Source organism: Eretmochelys imbricata, chromosome 7 (genome assembly GCF_965152235.1).
Source record: "Eretmochelys imbricata isolate rEreImb1 chromosome 7, rEreImb1.hap1, whole genome shotgun sequence".
NCBI classification, from domain to species: Eukaryota; Metazoa; Chordata; order Testudines; family Cheloniidae; genus Eretmochelys; species Eretmochelys imbricata.
The window spans coordinates 123,934,843-123,956,708 of NC_135578.1; the positions used below are offsets into that span (position 1 = coordinate 123,934,843).

General features: G+C 69.0%; 1 protein-coding gene across 1 annotated transcript in view; it reads right to left on the reverse strand.

The window, feature by feature from the left end:
* Positions 1-3,779: 3,779 nt before the first annotated feature.
* The window catches only part of LOC144267222 (prominin-1-A-like), a 37,975-nt gene continuing 19,888 nt past the window's right edge, over positions 3,780-21,866 (reverse strand). Inside the window, exons 9-24 of the mRNA XM_077820918.1 lie at positions 21,405-21,468; positions 20,841-21,000; positions 20,243-20,395; positions 19,397-19,520; positions 17,579-17,670; positions 17,019-17,103; positions 14,234-14,377; positions 13,664-13,735; positions 13,255-13,347; positions 13,042-13,095; positions 10,276-10,356; positions 9,738-9,806; positions 9,107-9,196; positions 7,112-7,224; positions 4,657-4,680; positions 3,780-3,831 (exon numbers count right to left, since the gene is read on the reverse strand). Coding sequence (XP_077677044.1) covers positions 3,780-3,831; positions 4,657-4,680; positions 7,112-7,224; positions 9,107-9,196; positions 9,738-9,806; positions 10,276-10,356; positions 13,042-13,095; positions 13,255-13,347; positions 13,664-13,735; positions 14,234-14,377; positions 17,019-17,103; positions 17,579-17,670; positions 19,397-19,520; positions 20,243-20,395; positions 20,841-21,000; positions 21,405-21,468 — 1,470 coding nt within the window. The remainder of the gene's footprint in view (positions 3,832-4,656; positions 4,681-7,111; positions 7,225-9,106; positions 9,197-9,737; positions 9,807-10,275; positions 10,357-13,041; positions 13,096-13,254; positions 13,348-13,663; positions 13,736-14,233; positions 14,378-17,018; positions 17,104-17,578; positions 17,671-19,396; positions 19,521-20,242; positions 20,396-20,840; positions 21,001-21,404; positions 21,469-21,866) is intronic.

The following is a 21,866-nucleotide window of genomic DNA, read 5'->3' on the forward strand; positions in this document are numbered from 1 at the left end:
TGCTGGGCCCACTGCTGACATGCAGCCCCCTCTGAAGTGGCCCAGGGCAGCTGTTTAACAAGGTGCACAACAGTCTGGGACAGGAAGCGAAGAATACTGCAGCCAGCGGAAATGGCTGGGGGAGGGCGCTCCAGGTGGGTGAGGCAAGCCGAGAGCGGGGCATGGGGCACTCGAGATGGGCCTGCCAAGGCTACACAGGCGGAGCTTGGGTTTGCTGCTGAAACTCAAGGGAGGGCAGTAGGGTAACGCAGCCTGCGGGCCAGTCAGCATCCTCTGCCACTGCTGGGTCTAAACTACCGGGAGCCAGGCAGGGCGGAGGCCTGGGACTGCCTGGCGCTCAGCCCTGCCCGTGGAATTGCCCGTGGCAGGCTAGCTGGAGCGGGCAAGCTCTTGTTAGCGGGCCGTGATGGGTCGCAGCAGAAGGCAGCCGGGGGTCTGGCGCCCAGCAGGATCCACACCCCAGAGGTGCAGTGCTCTCCCCACTGCTCCTTACTGGGTCATGCCCAGCGCAGGAAGAGAGGCCAGGTGCAGGGAGGGGTTTATAGGTTTCCCCTTATCAACAGCTTTGCCCTGCCCTAGAGCCCTCTGCACCCCGGCCGATCCCAGCACGCCAGAGCCCAGCCAACGAGAAGCCCATGCAGTCTGTGCTGGGGTCCTGCAATAGCGGTTTTCACATCCCAGGGGCTGGGGGAAATGCTCTGCCCCCCCCACCCCCCCCCCGGCAGGCCAGGGAGGCTCAGCAGCGTGGTTGAAGTTCCTGAAGCTGGGCAGGGCTGCCCCCAAGGCAGCTTTGGGGCTGGGCACTGTTAGAGAGAATCCCCCAAGGGCTCCCTCGCCCATCCCCTCCAAGCCAGGGGTTGCCCCGGGGCTGTCGAATTCCTGCCGGCAGGGGGAGAGTCAAATGGGCCAGTTGCTGCTCCTGGGCCTGCTGAAGCCAGAGCTAGCTGCTTGGGTTCTCTGCTGCATGGACAGGGGCCAAGACTGACTGGCCCCTGCCCCCCCACTGGGACTAACGCCTCGCCCGCTCCAGCCCTGGCCCTTCGCCTTGCCCTCCCAGGGGCTGTTTCTGATGGCGCTTGGCGGTTACGGAGAGGGAAGAACGCTGCCGGGGCCTCCGGACACGCGGGCCCCACAGCTCGGGCTAGCACAAGCCAAGACTCCAGCAGCGGGGGTCCTCCCCTCCAGTTCCTGCTCGGTCAGACCCTGCTGCATCAGTCACCCGGGCACAGGGGGCCAGGCCAGCCCCTGGCCCCGTGAACTGGAGGCTGACTGAGCCCCAGCGAAGGGCAGCTCTGGGGCCCGCCAGTTGGTGTGGTTTCACGACCACATTTTCCTCTTTTTCAAGCGGCTTGTCACTCCTCCGCTGTGGTGGGACCCCCTCCCCCACCAAAAGCGGAACCTGCCACCCCCGAGGAACCCATGCACACAGCCAGCCCCCAAGGGCTGCCAGCTGCACGGAGGACGGGGCATCCCGACGCTCGCTCGGCTTGGGGCCACGGCGGCGTTTCCGCTGCCAACGCAGGCCCGACCCTCTGCGCCCGGCCACAGGGCCCGGGGGGCGGGGCTGGGAGAGGGAAAGCAGCTGGTGGAGCCCCTGCAAAGAAGGGGCACAGCCCCCCCGGCAAGAGGCAGCCAGGCACCAGCTTCCCCAGCAAGACAAGGTAGCGGGCACCAGTATCTTCATTGCCCGGCAAAGGCGGGGCCCGAGCCATGCCCGCTACTCCAGGGACCCTGCTTACAACTGGCTGGGCCAGGTCGTGCCCTGCCACTGACCAAGGGCCGTCTAGTCCACATTACAAACCGGAACCGAGCCGCCCGCAGGCCTCATCCTGGCTGTGGGCATGGCCATTGGGGGCCATTAATAGCCCCTTGCCGAGGTTTCCCAGCCAGCCCCACATCTGGCCGGTCCCACCCCCCAGGCGAGCGTTCCTGGGCTGCTGTCGCAGGAGCTGCCCCGCTGGGCCCTGGACACAGCTGGGCATCCAGGCTGCAGGTGCTCAGTGCCCCCGGGGCAGCAGCTCCGCGCCCAGGGCGGTGGGGCCTCGGCCTCCGCGCCAGGTGCACCAGCTGCCTCTCTCCAGCACGCACCCCATGCTGCCCGCCCAGCACCGAGGGCCACGGCCCGTCCGTAAGGGGGGCTGGGGTAGATGGGCTCAGCAGCACGGGAGGGGGTGTCCTCTGTAATGTAAGGGGGACTCAAGGGGTCCCCCCACACCAGCCCCCTCACCCATGCTGCTCCAAGGACCCCCTCTGCCAGGCTCTCTCTATTCGGCCATTGGGAAGCACCCGGTGCCCGACTGCGGCACACACTTTATTGGTTCAATAGCACGTCACAGCGTCAGCCAGCGCCCCCAGCGACTCCCCTTCGTACAAAAATAAACAATCGCCTCACAGCGGGCGGGCGGGCGGGGCCCGCCTCCCCCGTGCCACACCAACCAGGGCTTGGGCACAGAGCCAGGGACTCCTTTCACGGGCAGGCAGGAGGCTGCGGGGCCATCCCCTAATCGCAGGGCACCCAGCCCAGGGCGAGTCCTGCCGGGCCCCTGGGAGAGCTCTGCTCCCCAGCCGCAGAGCGGGGCCCTCCCGGAGCACAGCGGGGGCTGCTAATTGCTGCCAGGACGTCCTGCGTTTGCCTCCAGCAGCCCCACCATGAGCCAGTGCCCACCCCAGCAATGCCTGGCTGGCGGCCGCTCAGCCCACTGTGCTCCGGGGACAGGGGTGGGACTCCCAGGCCTGCTGGTCTGGGGCACGGCCAGAGGCAGGCTGCTGTCGGCACACGGGCGCTCGGGGGCACAGATAGGCGCCCACCCCACATGTATCTAGGGCGCGGCCCACACACGACACCTCTCGGCCAAGGCTGTGACATGGTGGGTGAAGGCTGGGGCGGGTGAAATGGCTCATCATACAGCTGTCATGCAGGGCACCTCCGGCATGGGGGTGTATTGACACCACCCTCCCACAGCTTCGAGCTTGGGTACCCCGTCCCCTCCACCTCCTGCGCCCAGCCACCTGCCCTGGCCCAGCCCCTTGGTGCTGTGGGGCCAGACAGTGCCCAGCTGCTCCATCGCAACGAGGCATGCCAAGAGCCGTTCCCAACGCACACCTGGGGCGGGGAGGCCTCTGGGAACCATCACCCTACCCCCACCATGCCCACAAAGACCCAGGCGCCTAGGGGGGAGCCAGCCCCGCACAGTGAGTGATGGACAGCGCTGCTGCTGGCATTGAGCAGCATGGGGCAGGAAATCAGGACCCCTGGGCCCCAAGGAGGGCAGGACAAGCCAGCAGCAGCACCAGGACCATCCCTGCGGCAAGAGCCACGCGGCCAAACACTGCCTGACCCCAGGGAGGGAGGCTGGGCCGGGGGAAGGGGCCGAGGAGCCATGGTGGGTCCTGCCCCATAGCGGGATTCCCATCCTTTGTGTTAGATCCACAGTGAACCCCCATGGTGATTGTAGGGAGAGGGGCTGCTGGTTCTTTCCCCCCTTCTCTCCCAGCTGATCGGCTCCCGGTTTGCGGTGCAGGGTCTATGTACCACAACATAGCCATGGGGGCAGGAAGCAGGATGGCTCCCACCCAGGGAAGTCTTGTGATTGGCTGAGCAATGGATTCCCGCGGGTGCAGGGAAAGGCGGGGCTTGGTGGAGCCGGCACGGCAGATTGGCTGGTTTGGCCCATGGAGTCCAGGTGTCTAATCAGATCAGTGGGTGCCTGCCCCATGATCCCTTAAGCAGCCCTCGGGGGCCTGAGGCCAGGGCCAGTGTGGGTGCAGGCGGGTGCCTGCTACTTCTTCATCTCCACCCGGGGGATTTTAAACAGCGTCGCAGACGGAGACCTGCAAAACCAAGCAGAGGGGGCGGGTCACCCCAGCGCCCGGGTCAATCCTGGCGCCCGGCTCACCCCAGCACCCAGGTCATCCCAGCACCCGGGTCCTCCCAACGCCCAGCCATCCCGGCGCCCAGGTAACCCCAGCACTTGGGTAACCCCAGCACCTGGCTCATCCCAGCACCCAGCTCATCCTAAGCACATCCCAGTGCCCGGCTCAGAGCTATCACAGACCCTGGGCCATCGCAGCAAAGAATTTCCCAGAATACCCTGGGAAAAACACACCCCTCCCCCAAAGCAGAGGGGCCAAGGCAGGATGGCCCCAGCATTGGGGCTGGGCACAGGCTGGGCTCCGGGCGAAGGCTGAGACGGGCACCACAGGCTGTGAAGCCTGGGGACGTGGCCCGAGATTCCCCACCAGGGCCAAGCAGAGCTCGGCCCCTCCGCCCACCCTGGCGCGCTGGGCCCTGCCGTGCGGGAGCTGGGACGGTGCCCGTGCGGCACAGACGTGGCCAGGGAAGCCTCCACCTGCAGCCATGCCCCTCGCTGCCGAGGCTCAGGGGACGTGCCAACGCGTTGCCCCCTGCCCACGCTGCAGCCTCCTCGGTGAACGGTGCCCATGAGCCTCGGGGGCGCCTGGGGCCCTCAAGTGCAAAGGGCTCGGGGGCCCCCTCCCCCAAGAGAGATGTGTCCCCCCCACACACACACTGGGCCCGGCACCCCCACAAGCCCCCTGCTTCCCGTCGCAAGGGGCTCCAACACCCCTGCTGCTCAGCCCCTCGCCCCCCCAGACCCTCCGCAGCTGGCTGTGCCGCCCTTATCCCCGGGTACTTACATCGCCAGGGCTTTCCTGTCGCTGCTGCGGGGAGAGAGAAAGGCTGTCAGTGGGGATGGACACGCTCCCCCGTCCCACCCCACAGCAGGCCTCGTGCTGGTGGGCTGGGGGCACGTACCCCCGGCTCTCAGGGAGGGTGGGGAGCCAGCTGGGCAGCTCCGTGGCCTCCCCCGCGCACCCTGGGCCCCAGCAGCAACCCCCACATGGGCCAGAACCTGCATTTGCCAGGCCCACCGGGGCAGCGAGGGCTGCCGAGTGCCAGTCGCAGCTGGTGCCCTCACGGGTGCCTAGAGGGGAGGGGAGACCGGCCCTAGGGATCCCCGGGGGACCCTGCCCCGCCAGCTCCTCACCCCAGGCAGGGGAAAGGGGGCAGAGCCGGACTGAGCCGCCGGTGTTGGGCTATTCTGCACCCCTGGCCAGCCGAGGGGTTCTGGTTCTCCCGCCTCGCGTCAGCCCAATACCATGTCCCCCGTCTGGCTCTGACACGCGGGAAGGAACTCCAGGAGGAAGTGAAACCAGCAATGCCCCCTCACCCAGCGTCTCCAGGGGCCTCTGCGCTGTCCCAGGGGCCGGCTCAGGCCGGCTTCCCCCGATTCTAGGGACCCCTGGCAGGGGCCAGAGAGCACTGCCCAGAGAGTGCAAAGGGGCAGGGCACCAGCGGGACCACAGGCAGCCCCACACACAGCCACAGCTGCCCCGGGACGGTGTGTGCAGGGGCAGGGCAGGGCGCTCTGAGCGGCCATGGGGAGAGCCGTGCGAAGGAAACCCTGGGCGGGGCTGGCCCAGCTCCGTGCCCGTGGGAGGGAGGGTTGGTTCGGTGACCCCGCTGCGTTGCAGAAGCCTGTGAACCTGCCACCTTCACAGCAGCCATGTTTCCTCCCTCACCCCTTTCCCAGCTGCAGCAGCGGGCCGAGGCAGGGGGCCCACGAGCCCTGCGTCGCTGGGGGCGCGTGGGAGGGGACCAGAGTGTGGCACAGGGGGGCCAGGGTGAATTCACAGCCTGCTCCAAGGCAGAGTGTGGGGCTGGGCTCAGGGCAGGGCCTTGCTGTGTGGTAGGGGTCAGCCAGGGCTGTGAGAGGGGTTGTGGCGGGGGGGTTGGCCATGGTGGGGGGTTGGCTCATGGCGGGAGCTCGGCCCGTGGCGGGGCTGTGAGAGGGGCTGTGGCGGGGGTCGATCCGTGGCGGGGGCTCGGCCGTGGAGGGCTGTGAGAGGGGTTGTGGTGGGGGGTTGGCCGTGGTGGGGGTTGGCCCGTGACGGGGGCTCGGCCGTGGCAGGGCTGTGAGAGGGGTTGTGGTGGGGGGTTGGCTGTGGTGGGGGCTCAGCCCATGGTGGGGCTGTGAGAGGGGTTGTAGCGGGGGTCGGCCGTGGCAGGGCTGTGAGAGGGGTTGTAGCGGGGGTCGGCCGTGGCAGGGCTGTGAAAGGTGTTGGACGTGGCGGGGGTTGGCCTGTGGTGGGGGCTCGGCCTTGGCGGGGCTGAGAGGGGTTGTGGCGGGTGGTTGGCCGTGGCGGGGCTGTGAGAGGGGTTGTGGCGGGGTTCGGCCCGTGGCGGGGGCTCGGCCGTGGCGGGGCTGTGAGAGAGGTTGTGGCGGGGAGTTGGCCGTGGCAGGGCTGTGAGAGGGGTTGGCCGTGGCGGGGGTCGGTCCATGGCGGGGGCTTGGCCATGGCGGGGCTGTGAGAGGGGTTGTGGTGGGGGGTTGGCCGTGGCAGGGCTGTGAAAGGGGTTGGCCGTGGCAGGGGTCGGCCCGTGGCGGGGGGCTCGGCCGTGGCGGGGCTGTGAGAGGGGTTGTGGTGGGGGGTTGGCCATGGCAGGGCTGTGAGAGGGGTTGGCCGTGGCGGGGGTCGGTCCATGGCGGGGGCTTGGCCATGGCGGGGCTGTGAGAGGGGTTGTGGTGGGGGGTTGGCCGTGGCAGGGCTGTGAAAGGGGTTGGCCGTGGCAGGGGTCGGCCCGTGGCGGGGGCTCGGCCGTGGCGGGGCTGTGAGAGGGGTTGTGGTGGGGGGTTGGCCATGGCAGGGCTGTGAGAGGGGTTGGCCGTGGCGGGGGTCGGTCCATGGCGGGGGCTTGGCCATGGCGGGGCTGTGAGAGGGGTTGTGGCGGGGGCTCGGCCATGGTGGGGCTGTGAGAGGGGTTGTGGCAGGGGCTCGGCCGTGGCAGGGCTGTGAGAGGGGTTGTGGTGGAGGGTTGGCCGTGGCAGGGCTGTGAAAGGGGTTGGCCGTGGCAGGGGTCGGCCCGTGGCGGGGGCTCGGCCGTGGCGGGGCTGTGAGAGGGGTTGTGGCGGGGGCTCGGCCGTGGCAGGGCTGTGAGAGGGGTTGTGGTGGAGGGTTGGCCGTGGCAGGGCTGTGAGAGGGGTTGGCCGTGGTGGGCGTCAGTCCGTGGCGGGGGCTCGGCCATGGCGGGGCTGTGAGAGGGGTTGTGGTGGGGGGTTGGCCATGGCGGGGGTAGATATCGGCTCCTCACTCGTAGATGTCAGCGATCTTCATGCGCCGGTAGAACTTGGCGAGCCGCACGGCCAGGATGACGCCGGGGAGCAGGAACATGGTGCACCAGCCCAGGCTGAACCAGAAGCCGTTCTGGCAGGGGAGAGAGGCCCCCAGCCGTCAGCGCCCGCCCAGCAGCCCCCTCCGGGGCTAGAGCTCCCCTCCTCAGCAGGGAGCCAGAGCCATGGGGCTGGGCCGTGTGACGAAGCGGGACTGTTCTTACTGTTTCCTCTGAATAGTGCGGGGGTGCCTCAGTTTCCCCTAGGTAGTTCTTAAGTATCTAGGGGGTGGGGTAAGGGTGTATGATCATTGCAGAGCCCTAGAAGGCAGGTGTTGCAGGGGTCTGGACACAGACAATGGCCGACACCCTGTTTCCTGACAACTGATGGCCTGGGCCCTTCCCCCCAGCAAGGTGAGAGCTAAAGGGTTGGAGACCAAAGGAATCCGGTGACCTCCTGGCCCAGGAAAGGGACAAAGCCCAGGGGAGGAGGGGCTGGGGGGAGTTTCCTTTTGGGCTGGCTTGGGACATGGAGTGAAGGGCAGACGGGGTTGTCTGGCTCACTGCCCCCCAAAATGGACCCAGCTGAGGGGTCCTGTTCTCTGCACCTACAAGCTCCGTGTTAGACCATGTTCCTGTCATCTAATAAACCTTCTGTTTTACTGGCTGGCTGAGAGTCACGTCTGACTGCGGAGTTGTGGGGCAGGACCCTCTGGCTTCCCCAGGACCCTGCCTGAGCGGACTGGCTGTGGGAAGCGCACGGAGGGGGCAGAGGATGCTGAATGCTCCGAGGTCAGACCCAGGAAGGTGGAAGCTGTGTGAGCTGTGTGTCCTGAAGACAGGCTGCTCCCAGAAAGGAGACTTCCCCAGAGTCCTGACTGGCTTCATGGGGAGCAGTTCCAGAGCATCGCCCAGGGACTCTGTGACAACTGGTGGGAGCGGTGGGATGTACTGCAGTAAGTGACTGGGGAGCAGTAAAACGAAGGGGGATTGACAAGGACCAGGTGTGCTGAAGGCTCAGAGAGGAGCGGTTTTGGGGGGCAGTTAACCCCTGGGAGTGTGTGACCAGTGAGGACTGTGCAGTAATGGGCACAGTGGGAGCTGAGACCCCAGCTGAGTGGGGGGAGACACAGGCAGGGAAGGGGATCTGTTGGGAGTGGCAAGGTGCTTGGTAAGGAAAGTTTGGATGAGCCTAGGCAGCCTTGTGAGCTGATGGCTGTGTCCAGTCAGCAGGGTGGGAAGGCGAGGAGAGTGGAAGATGAGTGTCCCTGGACCTTACCTGTTAGCTGGGTGGAGAATTGGGACAGTGAAGGAAACGTGTCTGTGTCTGTCAGGGGTATTGACTTGCCTGTGGAGGGAGCTACCCCGGTCTCCAAGCAGTTGTCTGTGAACAGTCCCGCTTCGTCACAAGCCGGCTCAAGAGCACAGCGTGGGGAAGAGGATGGGACCCGCCTCATCCGGCCAGCGGGGTGAGCCAGCGAACAGCTGTGCACGCCCGCACGCAGGGTCTGAGAGCCTGGCCCCCAGCACGGCTGCCCTCACCCGCAGGGATGGGCAGGGGAAAGGGCGGCAGGGCTCGTGAGCACTGAACTCTTCCCAACTCAACAGCCAGGGCCTGGTGCCCAGCTCCCACTGGGCCGGCAAGGCCTGGCCGGGCTGCCGGAGTCGGGGGGCATTCAGTGCAGCCCCCAGGGCCCAGACCCAGCAAGTCCTCTGGGACTCTCCTTACTCAGCCGGGTCCAGCCGTGTCAGGGAGCCCAGCCATGGCGGCTGAGTCTGCACTCCGACCCACCAGCTGCCCGGGCATCGCCCAGGCCCCGGAGCTGGGAGTTTCACCCAAGGGCGCGTTGGGAAGGCAAAGCTCCCGTGTAACTCCCACAGCTCCCTCCGGCCCCAAGTCCCGCGCTCCCCAGACTGCTACCTGCACAGCACCCTCTGCCCAGCTCCCACAAACTGCTGCCCCCCAAGTCCCCTCACCAGGGAATCCACCACGTAACTGCAGATGACAGTCTCAGCCACATCCGTGGTCTTGGCCACGGGCTCGCATCGCCCCACCTCTTCTGTCAGCTGGGGACAGAACAGAGACAGGGACATGGCCCGTCAGCACCACATCAGGCATGGGCCCGCCCGCCTCACACCTCTGCCCTTCCCAACCCCCCACCACTGGGCAGGGAGCCCCCAGAGCCCCCCCTATCCCTCCCCCACACCCTAGGCAAGCGGAGAGCTGCCCTGGGATGGGGCAGGGGACTGCCAGCAGCCTGGGGTATGCCGAGCTGGAGAGGGAACCCCACAGTGGGCACAACTCGCTGCGTGTCCAGGGCAAGGCCCTGCCTCTCTCAGTGCCTCAGTTTCCCAAATCAGGGTGTTAACCAGAGCCTGCCCTGCCCCGCGGGCGCCAGGAGGTTCAGCTCGTTAGCGTCCCAAACATGTTTCAGTGGAGTCGCTGGCGACGCTGCAGTGCCAGGCACCAGGGGGGCAGCGTGTAAGTGCACCAGGGCTTCGGGGTGCACGAAGAGACACAGACAGTGAGGCAGGGCAGGGCCCGTCCCTACCCCATGCCCAGGGGGCAGGACAGTCCCCCCACCCCCGCGGTTGGGGTCTCACTCACTGTTCTCTTGGCCCAAGCGATGTAGGAATCGAAGTAGCCCAGCAGCGTGTTCAGAAAGGCCTGGTTCTCCTGCGGGGAGGGGGATGGGGGTGAGATGCTGCACCCAGGGCCAGCCGCTGGGAGCCTGGCTCGGGGACCCCCCCAGGGAGGGGGGCTCAGGCAGCGTTTTAAAAGTTCAGACCAGCTCGTGCGCCCAGCGGCTGGGGGGGGGGCAGGACCCCCCAGTGGGGTCAGGTCTCTGCTGGGACAGGGGATGGCTCTGTGCCGTGACCCCACACATCCCCACCCCAGGGGGTCAGAACCCTCCCAGTGCCCTGCCCCCGGGCATCCCCCCGAGCCAGGGTTGCATGGGAGGCTCTGGGGGTGGGGGGGAGTGCAGGGAGTCCCACGGCAGGGGCAGGGCTTTTCCTCCCAGTCCCCTGTCCTGCTGCACAGCCCTGGGAGAGGGGAGGGCCCCCCGAAGCCGTGGGGTGTTCGTCCGAGGCCTCTCTCCCCCCACCGCGGGGCCCGGGGCCAGAAGGGGCTGCGAGGGGCTCACGTTCTTGATGCTCTCCGAAGCCCTGGTGTCGAGGAAGGTCTGAGCATCCTCGATCTGCTGCAGGGTGTCATTGATCCGCGCCTGGGGGGCAAGGAGCAGGATGGGACCCAGAAGCTCAGCCAGGCCCGGGCTGGGCCCCAGTGCAGAAGGGGGAGCCCCCGGCAGCCCCGCACCCGCCCGCGGGCGGTCGCCGGCCGGCAATCTGAGCCTCCGTGGGAACGCAGACACCCGGCGTCCTGTCCCCACATGGCCACGAGGAGGCAGCGTCGGGCTGGGTCCCCGTTACTGGGTCAGGACACCCGGCGCTCAGAGCACTGTGCTGGGGCAAAGCACACACACTACTGCCCCCGCCAGTCCAAACGGCCCCCCCACCCGACAACACTGGGCCCCTCGACCCCAACCCGCAGCCCCTGCCAGCCCAGTCCCGGGCTTCCCCCGCAGGGCCCCTCGCCCCCGACCCGCAGCCCCTGCCAGCCCAGTCCCGGGCTCCCTCCTCCCCCAGCTCTGCCAGGGCCCCTCGCCCCCGACCCGCAGCCCCTGCCAGCCCAGCCCCGGGCTCCCTCCCCTCGCTCTGCCAGGGCCCCTCGACCCCGACCCGCTGCCCCTGCCAGCCCAGTCCCGGGCTCCCCCCGCAGGGCCCCTCACCCCCGACCCGCTGCCCCTGCCAGCCCAGTCCCGGGCTCCCTCCTCCCCCAGCTCTGCCAGGGCCCCTCGCCCCCGACCCGCAGCCCCTGCCAGCCCAGTCCCGGGCTCCCTCCTCCCCCAGCTCTGCCAGGGCCCCTCGACCCCGACCTGCAGCCCCTGCCAGCCCAGCCCCGGACTCCCTCCCCTCGCTCTGCCAGGGCCCCTCGACCCCGACCTGCAGCCCCTGCCAGCCCAGTCCCGAGCTCCCCCATCTCTGCCCCCCGCCAGGGCCCCTCGACCCCGACCCGCTGCCCCTGCCAGCCCAGCCCCGGGCTCCCTCCCCTCGCTCTGCCAGGGCCCCTCGACCCCGACCTGCAGCCCCTGCCAGCCCAGCCCCGGGCTCCCTCCCCTCGCTCTGCCAGGGCCCCTCGACCCCAACCCGCTGCCCCTGCCAGCCCAGCCCCGGGCTCCCTCCCCTCGCTCTGCCAGGGCCCCTCGACCCCGACCTGCAGCCCCTGCCAGCCCAGTCCCGGGCTCCCTCCTCCCCCAGCTCTGCCAGGGCCCCTCGACCCCGACCCGCTGCCCCTGCCAGCCCAGCCCCGGGCTCCCTCCCCTCGCTCTGCCAGGGCCCCTCGACCCCGACCCGCTGCCCCTGCCAGCCCAGTCCCGGGCTCCCCCCGCAGGGCCCCTCGCCCCCGACCCGCAGCCCCTGCCAGCCCAGTCCCGGGCTCCCTCCTCCCCCAGCTCTGACAGGGCCCCTCGACCCCGACCTGCAGCCCCTGCTAGCCCAGCCCCGGGCTCCCCCATCTCCGCCCCCCGCCAGGGCCCCTCGACCCCGACCCGCTGCCCCTGCCAGCCCAGCCCCGGGCTCCCTCCCCTTGCTCTGCCAGGGCCCCTCGACCCCGACCTGCAGCCCCTGCCAGCCCAGTCCCGAGCTCCCCCATCTCTGCCCCCCGCCAGGGCCCCTCGACCCCGACCCGCTGCCCCTGCCAGCCCAGCCCCGGGCTCCCTCCCCTCGCTCTGCCAGGGCCCCTCGACCCCGACCCGCTGCCCCTGCCAGCCCAGCCCCGGGCTCCCTCCCCTCGCTCTGCCAGGGCCCCTCGACCCCGACCCGCTGCCCCTGCCAGCCCAGCCCCGGGCTCCCTCCCCTCGCTCTGCCAGGGCCCCTCAACCCCGACCTGCAGCCCCTGCCAGCCCAGCCCCGGGCTCCCTCCCCTCGCTCTGCCAGGGCCCCTCGACCCCGACCCGCTGCCCCTGCCAGCCCAGCCCCGGGCTCCCTCCCCTCGCTCTGCCAGGGCCCCTCGACCCCGACCTGCAGCCCCTGCCAGCCCAGCCCCGGGCTCCCTCCCCTCGCTCTGCCAGGGCCCCTCGACCCCGACCTGCAGCCCCTGCCAGCCCAGCCCCGGGCCCCCTCCCCTCGCTCTGCCAGGGCCCCTCGACCCCGACCCGCTGCCCCTGCCAGCCCAGCCCCGGGCTCCCTCCCCTCGCTCTGCCAGGGCCCCTCGACCCCGACCTGCAGCCCCTGCCAGCCCAGCCCCGGGCTCCCTCCCCTCGCTCTGCCAGGGCCCCTCGACCCCGACCCGCTGCCCCTGCCAGCCCAGCCCCGGGCCCCCTCCCCTCGCTCTGCCAGGGCCCCTCGACCCCAACCCGCAGCCCCCCTCCCCTTTCTGTTATCCCAGCCCTGGGTGGATCTGGGCAGCGAGGCGACTGGTCTCTGCGGGGCCAGGCTGGGCACGAGCACCCACACGCGCCCCGGCGGGCTGTCTGCTGCAGCACGTGGATGGGGTCACCCCTCCAGAGCCAGCCCTTCCCTCCTTGCTTTGGGGGTGTCCCTCGGCGGTGGCTCCCCTGCTGGCCACTAGCAGAGCTGCAGGCGGGCTGCCCGCCAGGCGGCCAGGGACCCTGTCCGGGTGACTCTCAGGGCCCCCGCTGCCCGTAACGGGGGAATCGCATGGGGCAGGGGCTGGGGACGGGAGCCGCCGGGCTGCCCCTCGCTGGCTGTGCCACCTCCCCGGTGAGCTCCCAGCACCCACTGAGCAGCGCAGAGGCTCCGCAGGGTGCTGGGGCCTGGCTCCCAAAGGGGGGCCCCTCGCCCCGCCCTCCAAAGCAGCACCCGCACCTCCCCCTGCCCACGCTGCTTACCGGGACCTGGGGGGTCGTCGCCTGCAGGGTTCGGATGCTGCGTTTCAGGGCTTGCTGGGGACAGAGACAGGAGGGTTAGATGGGGGAGGGGCCCCCCACAACACCAGCTAGGGAGGGGGACGCAGCGTGTCCCAGGCCCTTCCCCACTGCCAGCCCCGGGGGACCCTGCTCCCAGCTGGGGGGGAAGTGCCAGGGGCCCATAGGGTCACTCACCATCTCCGGCGGGAAGCGGGACCCTATCTGCCCATTGATCTGTCGCAGCTCAGATGCCTCCTGCCGCAGCTCCTGCTTCCTGGTCGCGTTGTCCTGAGCCTTGGGGAGGGGGAGAGACAGTCAGAGGCACCTGCCAGGCCCAGCAGCCACAGCCCGGGCGGGGGCAGAGCAGGACGAGACAGGCCGGCCACAGAGGGACCAGCAGAGCCCCTGGAGAGCCGGTCCCCGGCCCGCACACCCCACCGGGGCAGGGGAGCGATGAGCAATGGCAAGAGCCCCCGTCCAGGCAGGGGTGGGGGGGCAGCGCCCCCGTGACCCTGGGGAGCCCACACCCAGCGCTGATGCTCCCTGGGGCCAGGGGCCGGGGGCCGGGGCGGGGCCGCGGTTCAGGGGTCCCGGCGTCACTCACGGTCACATTGGCCAACGCCTCCAGCTGCTCCGCCAGCGCCAGCAGGTCCTGCTGGGTCACGTTCCTCTCCAGCTGGAAGAGACGAGCAGAGAGTGAGGGAGGCTCGGGGGGGGACGGGGGGACACGGGGATGTCTCCTGCTGCCACCTGGGGCGAGGGAGGGAGCTGGGGGGAGCACAGACCCAGGGTGCACTCGACATCCCCTTGGGGCGGGGGGCAGCAGCGGGTTCTAGAGTGACCACCCTGGGGACCCGGAGCCCCGCCGCCGGCCTCAGCCCCTGCCATGCGGTCCCCGCCCCTCTGCCCCCCCTGCCCAGCCCCTGACCCCCCGGCCATCCCCACTCAGGATGGGTGGGACCCCCTGGGGGCAGAGAGCTTCCCCCACTGGCTGCCCAGGCCAGGGGGGCTGCCCCAGGAACGTGGTGTGGGACACGGCCTAGCAGCAGTCTGGGGCCCTGTGACCCCACGGAAACACCCCAAGGTACAGAGCCCCAGATCCCACAACTGCCCCCCCGCCCTCCCGCGAGATCCCACCCACAGCCTGAGACAGGCCCTGCCCCCCCCAGCCCACCTGCTGCAGGAAGCCGGTGAAGTTGGGCTGCAGACCAGAGGCGCCGACGTCCCGGAGCATCTGCTTCTGGCTCTGGCTCAGGAAGGTGACGGGGTCCAGGCTGATGTTCAGCCGGTCGAAGGCCGCGTTGATCTCGCCAGTGTACTGCGGGGGGCAGCGAGGCCGTGAGGGACCTGGGGGGCCCCAGGAACACCGACTCCCCCCAAGGGCCCCAGCTCAACCACTGCCACAGCAGCCAGGGCAGCGAGGCTAAGCAGGGAGCATGCCCCGGGCAGCCTGACCCCCGGGCCTGGCCCCTGGGGGGCTGGGGAGCGTGCCCCGGGCAGCCTGAGCCCCTGGCCTGGCCCCTGGGGGGCTGGGGAGCGCACCCCGGGCAGCCTGAGCCCCCGGCCTGGCCCCTGGGGGGCTGGGAGTTGGGGAGCCCTAGGCTGGCACATGCAGGGCATGGTGCCCAGCATGGGGCCCAGGGTTTTTTTCCCAATCCCAGCTGTCGCCATGGAGACCTGACCCGGCCGCACCCGGGGCCGGACCCACCGCACCGGGCTTGGTTCGGGGGGTGGTGGTGGGGGGCTCTCACACACAGGTCCCATTCCCAGTGTAACATGTGCTCAGTGGCCCTTGGGCACGCGCACGGCCTGGCTGGCCCGAGCGGGTGGGTTTCTGCACGTGCAAGTCAGGGTCTGCCCCTCCCTCGGCTCAGCTTCTGCGCTCAGGACTATCTCCCCCTGCAGCTCGCTGGCCGCGGCTCGAAACTCAGACCGCTGGGGGCAGGAAAGGGCCAGTAAAGCAGGTGGTGCCGTGCAGGAGCAATGCCCCCTGCTTGCCCAGCTGGGGGGCAGACCCAAGTCCCCGGCTAGCCAAGCTGCACACGGACCTACTCTGAGCCCCTGGAGCCCCCCCAGGCCTACGGGACCTCGACCTGCTCCCAGGCAGCCCCGGGGTGCTGCACACGGCTGGGCCGGTCTCTGCGCCCAGCACCGTGGGGCCGCGCCCCCCACCAGGCAGCCCCGGGGCGTTGCACACGGCTGGGCCGGTCTCTGCGCCCAGCACCGTGGGGCCGCACCCCCCACCAGGCAGCCCTGGGGTGCTGCACACGGCTGGGCCTGTCTCTGTGCCCAGCACCGCGGGGCCGCGCCCCCCACCAGGCAGCCCCGGGGCGCTGCACACGGCTGGGCCGGTCTCTGCGCCCAGCACCGTGGGGCCGTGCCCCTCACCAGGCAGCCCCGGGGCGCTGCACACGGCTGGGCCGGTCTCTGCGCCCAGCACCGTGGGGCCGTGCCCCTCACCAGGCAGCCCCGGGGCGCTGCACACGGCTGGGCCGGTCTCTGTGCCCAGCACCGCGGGGCCGCGCCCCCCACCAGGGAGCTCTGGGGCGCTGCACACGGCTGGGCCGGTCTCTGCACCCAGCACCGCGGGGCTGCGCCCCCCACCAGGCAGCCCCGGGGCGCTGCACACGGCTGGGCCAGTCTCTGTGCCCAGCACCGTGGGGCCGCGTCCCCCACCAGGCAGCCCCGGGGCACTGCACACGGCTGGGCCGGCCTCTGTGCGCAGCACCGCGGGGCCGCGCCCCCCACCAGGGAGCCCCGGGGCGCTGCACACGGCTGGGCCGGTCTCTGCGCCCAGCACCGTGGGGCCGCGCCCCCCACCAGGCAGCCCCGGGGCGCTGCACACGGCTGGGCCGGTCTCTGCGCCCAGCACCGTGGGGCCGCGCCCCCCACCAGGCAGCCCCGGGGCGCTGCACACGGCTGGGCCGGTCTCTGCACCCAGCACCGCGGGGCTGCGCCCCCCACCAGGCAGCCCCGGGGCGCTGCACACGGCTGGGCCAGTCTCTGTGCCCAGCACCGTGGGGCCGCGTCCCCCACCAGGCAGCCCCGGGGCACTGCACACGGCTGGGCCGGCCTCTGTGCGCAGCACCGCGGGGCCGCGCCCCCCACCAGGGAGCCCCGGGGCGCTGCACACGGCTGGGCCGGTCTCTGCGCCCAGCACCGTGGGGCCGCGCCCCCCACCAGGCAGCCCCGGGGCGCTGCACACGGCTGGGCCGGTCTCTGTGCCCAGCACCGTGGGGCCGCGCCCCCCACCAGTGAGCCCCGGGGCACTGCACACGGCTGGGCCGATCTCTGCGCCCAGCACCGTGGGGCCGCGCCCCCCACCAGGGAACCCCGGGGCGCTGCACACGGCTGGGCCGGTCTCTGTGCCCAGCACCGTGGGGCCGCGCCCCCCACCAGGCAGCCCCGGGGCGCTGCACACGGCTGGGCCGGTCTCTGTGCCCAGCACCGTGGGGCCACACCCCCCACCAGGCAGCCCCGGGGCACTGCACACGGCTGGGCCGGTCTCTGCTCCCAGCACCGCGGGGCCGCGCCCCCCACCAGGCAGCCCCGGGGCGCTGCACACGGCTGGGACGGTCTCTGCTCCCAGCACCGCGGGGCCGCGCCCCCCCACCAGGCAGCCCCGGGGCGCTGCACACGGCTGGGCCAGTCTCTGTGCCCAGCACCGTGGGGCCGCGTCCCCCACCAGGCAGCCCCGGGGCACTGCACACGGCTGGGCCGGCCTCTGTGCGCAGCACCGCGGGGCCGCGCCCCCCACCAGGGAGCCCCGGGGCGCTGCACACGGCTGGGCCGGTCTCTGCGCCCAGCACCGTGGGGCCGCGCCCCCCACCAGGCAGCCCCGGGGCGCTGCACACGGCTGGGCCGGTCTCTGTGCCCAGCACCGTGGGGCCGCGCCCCCCACCAGGCAGCCCCGGGGCGCTGCACACGGCTGGGCCGGTCTCGGCGCTCCCCACACTGACCTGACTGATGTTCAGCAGTTCGTCCAAGGGAACAGCCTGGCCCAGCTGCAGGGTGGGCCATAGGGGCTCGTTGTGCTGGCAGTTGCTGTGGGGTGGACGTCAGAGATGAGGACAGGGCTGGCGGCCAATGGGGGGCACCCCCCGTAGACAGACATAGGCCCAGGGCAGGTGGGGCTAGAGCCAGGGTCCCTCAGCTCCCAAAGGCTGGGAGAGGGGGCTCCCCGTGCCGCCAGTGGGATCTCCCCCATCCCGTGGGCCCCGGGGATGTTTGTGCCATGCAGGCGTCCAGGACCAGAGCGCTGCCCCCGCCCCACGGACATGATGCGACCCCCTCAGCGCTTTACAGGCCTCAGCCATGCAGGGTCCACTCCAGGGCATCCTTCCTCAGGCCCCAAGAGATCAGAATCGTATCGTCCCGTCCCCGAATGTGCAAAGAGGGAAACTGAGGCACAGGGCGGGGCCTGGCCCCAGGCCCTGTAGCAATGGAGGGTCGGGAGGGGCCCCAGGGCGCTCTGGCTCACAGACCAGCCGCGTGTGCCCCGGGCAGGGCTGGCACTGACTTGTACACTCCGGAGAGGGACACCGTCCCGCCCTGCAGCCCCAGCATCTTCGACAGGTTGAAGCTCGCAGTCAGTTCCGAGGTCTCCAGGAACTGAAAGCAAAGGAGTCAGGAGAGCAGCTGAGACCTGCCCCAGCCAAGCTGCACAGTGCCAGCCTGTCCCAGGCCCCAGGGGGGCAGGAGCTCCACGCCCCCAGCCTGCCCTCCGTGAGGCTGGCTCAGCTCCCGCGTGGAAAGGGTTTACTAGGTTCCGGCTCCTCTCCAGAGGGTCCTCTGCAAACTCGACTGTCACCGCAGCCCTGTGCCCAGGAAGGACTCAGGGCTGGGCTGGCAGGGACCCCAGGACTGAGCTAGCAGGAGGCTGCAGGTTGGGATTGAGGGGCACCGGCAGGGCTGTGGGGAGACAAGGGCTAGGCTAGCAGGGGGATGTGGGTCAGCATTGGGGGGCGCTGGCAGAGCTGGGGGGAGCCAAGGGCTGGGCTAGCAGAGGGCTGCAGGTCAGGGGTTGAGCGGCCCATTCTGCTGCGTTTCTGTCTCCCTCCCAGCCCTACTGCCCCTCCCCTCCCCACACCCCCAGGTCCCCAGGGCTGGGGACCCAGGTTGTAATATAATATCTCATTGAAAGGTGACAGGGCCAGAAAGAGTTAATGAACTCCCAGACTGACCTGACCCCGGCCGAACTTTAAAGCCTGGTTAGGAAGAGATGGAAATGGAGAGAGCTGTGAAATGCAGCCAGCATGGTGAGAGAGAGAAGGGGAGCTGTGTGATCAGGGCTTGCGATGTCAGCAAACAAGGCTTGGCTATGGCTATGGCTTTGATTCAAAGATTGAAAAAGGAGGATTAACATTTAGGAAGACACTTGAGTGACATAGTATTGTCGTCTGTCTCTTTGAAGGCTGTGGTAACCTGTGCCTGAACTGTTAATGGATAAATGACCCTGTGCTAATTGCCAGGGTGTTTGGGAGAAGGAAAGTGAAGCCGATTGTCTTCTCAGGCCAAGAGGCTGCTGGAAATGTATAAAAACCCTGGGACATGATCCTTCTTCATCTCAGATCTGCTTTGGGTTTCAAGAAGGGGAAACCCTGAGCCATGAGGATTGAGATCCTCAGTCGCTGACTGGAGTCACCCTGAATACGAACACTGGACTGTAACCTGTGGACTATTTCTAAAAGGACTTTTGGCCACTACACACTCACCATCTCTGCCATGTACCTGGACCTCAAGAACTGAACTCAAGTCTGCCTGTATATTGATCTTTCAGCCAACTCTCTCTCTTTTCTTTTTAAATAAATGTTAGTTTAGTTAACAAGAATTGGCTCTAGCGTGTATTTTGGGTAAGATCTAAGTTATCATTGGACCTGGGAGTGTGGCGGATCCTTTGGGGTTGGAGAATCTTTTGTTTTATAGGATGAGATAAGATGTTCGGTAACCATCCTCGTATCTGACAGGTGTGTCTGGAGTGGGGCCTGAGGCTGGCACTTTAAGGGCACTGCGTCGTGTGGACGTCTGAGTACCCGGGGAGGTGATACAGAGGCTGGTTTGGGCTGGTTTGATAACTCTAAGTATTGGAATATCCACCAGCGTGTGGGGTTTGTCTGCCCCGGTCTGTTTGCACTTCACCCCAACTGAGTGACCTCAGCGGGTTCCCACGGACAGTATCGTTACAGGGCCCTACTGCCCCTCCTCTCCCCAAACCTCCAGGTCCCCAGGGTTGGGGATGCAGGTTCTGACCTTCCCTCGCCCTTTCCCACCTCCTGGGCAAGGCAGAGCCAGGTACCGGCAGCGACGTTGACGTGGCGACGCCAGGCTGGGCTCTCACCTGCAGGAGCTGCCCTCTGTGCCAGGGCTGGCAGACGAGCGTGTAGACATTGCCACCCAGCAGGAAGGTCACCAGCACCAGCAGCATCAGCAGCCAGGAGAAGAGGAAGCTGAAGCCAACCCCCCTGGGAAGGCAGAACGAGCCGTGAGCTCCACCCCGGGCACCGGGCACCCACATGCAGAGACCCCAGGGCCTGTCTGACGGCCTCTCTGTCCCCCCCAGCCCAGATACCACTCCAATGGCCTCTCTGTCCCCCCAACCTCCCCAGCCCAGATACCACTCCAACGCCTCTCTGTCCTCCATCCCCCCCAGCCCAGATACCACTCCGATGGCCTCTCCTTGCAAATCAGCCTTAGTCATTTCACGGCTCATGAGCTGCCTGGAGACCAGAACCCAACGTACTGCCCCAGTGCGGCTGCCCCACAGCTGGACACCCCCTCAGTCCTGGGCCCACGTGTCTCACTGCTCATCACTGGATCTCCCCCTGCCTTTGCCTGCTAGACCCAGGAGCCCCCCTCTCAGAAACCCCCTCCTCTGGTGCCCCTCCACCAGGATCGAATCACCTCCGGGCCACCCCTTGGCTAAAAGAGGACACGGGGCTCCGCGCGGCTCTCCCCTGCCCCCCAGTCCTGCTGTGGGCTCTGCTGAGCCCTCCCCAGTCTGCCCACGTCTGGTCCCAGTGTGGGCGCCACAACTGGGTGCAGGTCTCCCTTGCGGGTCTGTCCAGCGCCGTGCCCGGGGTCCCGCCCCCGCCCTGCCGCTCTTCGACATTCCAGCCCCACGCGGGGCGCCCCGGGGCAGCGTGGGGAGCCGCTGTAACGGCTCTGGGGGCCGGGGGTCTCTTACGCCATGAAGAACTCTCCGCCGGAGTTGGAGAGGCAGCTGCGCTCAATGGGCAGCACCGACGGCTTCAGCCCGAGGGCCCCCAGCGCCAGGGCCAGCAGATAGCACAGGACAATCAGCAGCACCAGGCAGCAGAGACAGATGCCCACGATCCACCTGTGGGGGAGACGTGAGAGACCCAGTCCCTGGTGGGGCAGGAGTCTGGGGGCTGGCCGGGGGGTCACCCCCTGCTGCCAGACGGAGGGGGGGGTCTCTCCCTCTCCTTAGAGCAGACCCCCCCTCATCCCCAGGACATCCCAGCTCTCAGTGCCCCATGGGGACAGTGGGCTGCTCCCCTGCGGTGCTCCCTGGGCTGATGGCAGGGCTTAGCCCATGCTCCCCTCGCCCCCTCCAACAACTGACCCCCTCCGAGGGCAGGGGGCTCAGAGCCCATCCGGGGCGTCGGTCCCACACCCCGTGAGCTGGGGACACCAGTGTTCTCTGGCCCATACCACCGCGCCATGCAGCTCCAGCCCCTGCCACCCCCCAAGAGTCCCCTACGGATCAGGGAGCCCCCAGGCGGGATCAGCCCCACACAGGGGGGCAGAGGCCCAGCCCCTACCTGTAGCTGTCGTAGGTGGTGACCTGCGGCTCGTAGTCACTGGCCTGCTTGGCGATGCTGTCCAGCATGGCAGTGACGTTCCCCAGCGTGTCCAGCACCGGGATCTCACTCCGCACCCCGCCAATCTTCCGCCTGACCTCGGCCAGCTGGCTCTGCGCATCTGTAGGGGACGGGCACATCAGGGACGCACGGGCACTGATGGCTGCTCCCATAGCCCCCCGGGACCCACGCTCCAGCTCCCCCTGCACAATGCATGAGGCAGACGCAGCCCCAGCAGGCTGATCTGAGGGGGCAGCAGGTGGTGGGGGGCAAAGCGGGAGGAGAGAGCCTGAGAACTGGGAGAGCTGTGCTGATTGGGTGGGAAGGGAGAACATGGCAGGGGATGGGGGGAGAGCACAGACCCGCTTCCTAGGCCAAGGTGGGGCCTGGACCCCTGGCTCCGGGGCGGGACAGGTAGGGCCCTGAGGGGGTGGGCAGGGCCCCTGGCCATTACAGCGCCCAGTCCCAGAGCAGGGAGCTGGGGCAGGAGGGGTCCCTGCATTACCAGACAGCAGCACCACTGACCTGCCACCACATTCTGCGACTGCTCCTCTACCCTCCTGGGGGTCTCGTTCAGCGTCTCGTTGGCCTGCAGCCCCAGACACGGACGGGGAGAGACAGACAGACAGACAGGCTCAGATCCCAGCCCAGGGCTCCAGCGCAGAGCACAGGGTGAGGGCAAACACACCACCCGGCCCTGCTCCAGCCCCGCTCCCCAGCCCCACATGCCCCAGCACCGGGGACTATCCGAAATACCCAGCACTGGCCAATGCCCCGGGCTCAGCGCTGGCCCGGACAGGCTGCTGGGCTCTCCCCACACGGGGGGGGGTACCATGACGGAGGCACCCTCAGCCCCGCCCTGGGCAGTACCGGCAGGGCACTGGGCTGGACGGACCGTTGGCCTGCTCCAGGTCGGGTGGGGGCGGACGCCCGGCTAGCACGGTGGGCATTTTCCACATGGCGTCGTGGTTCAGATCCCTCTGCCCC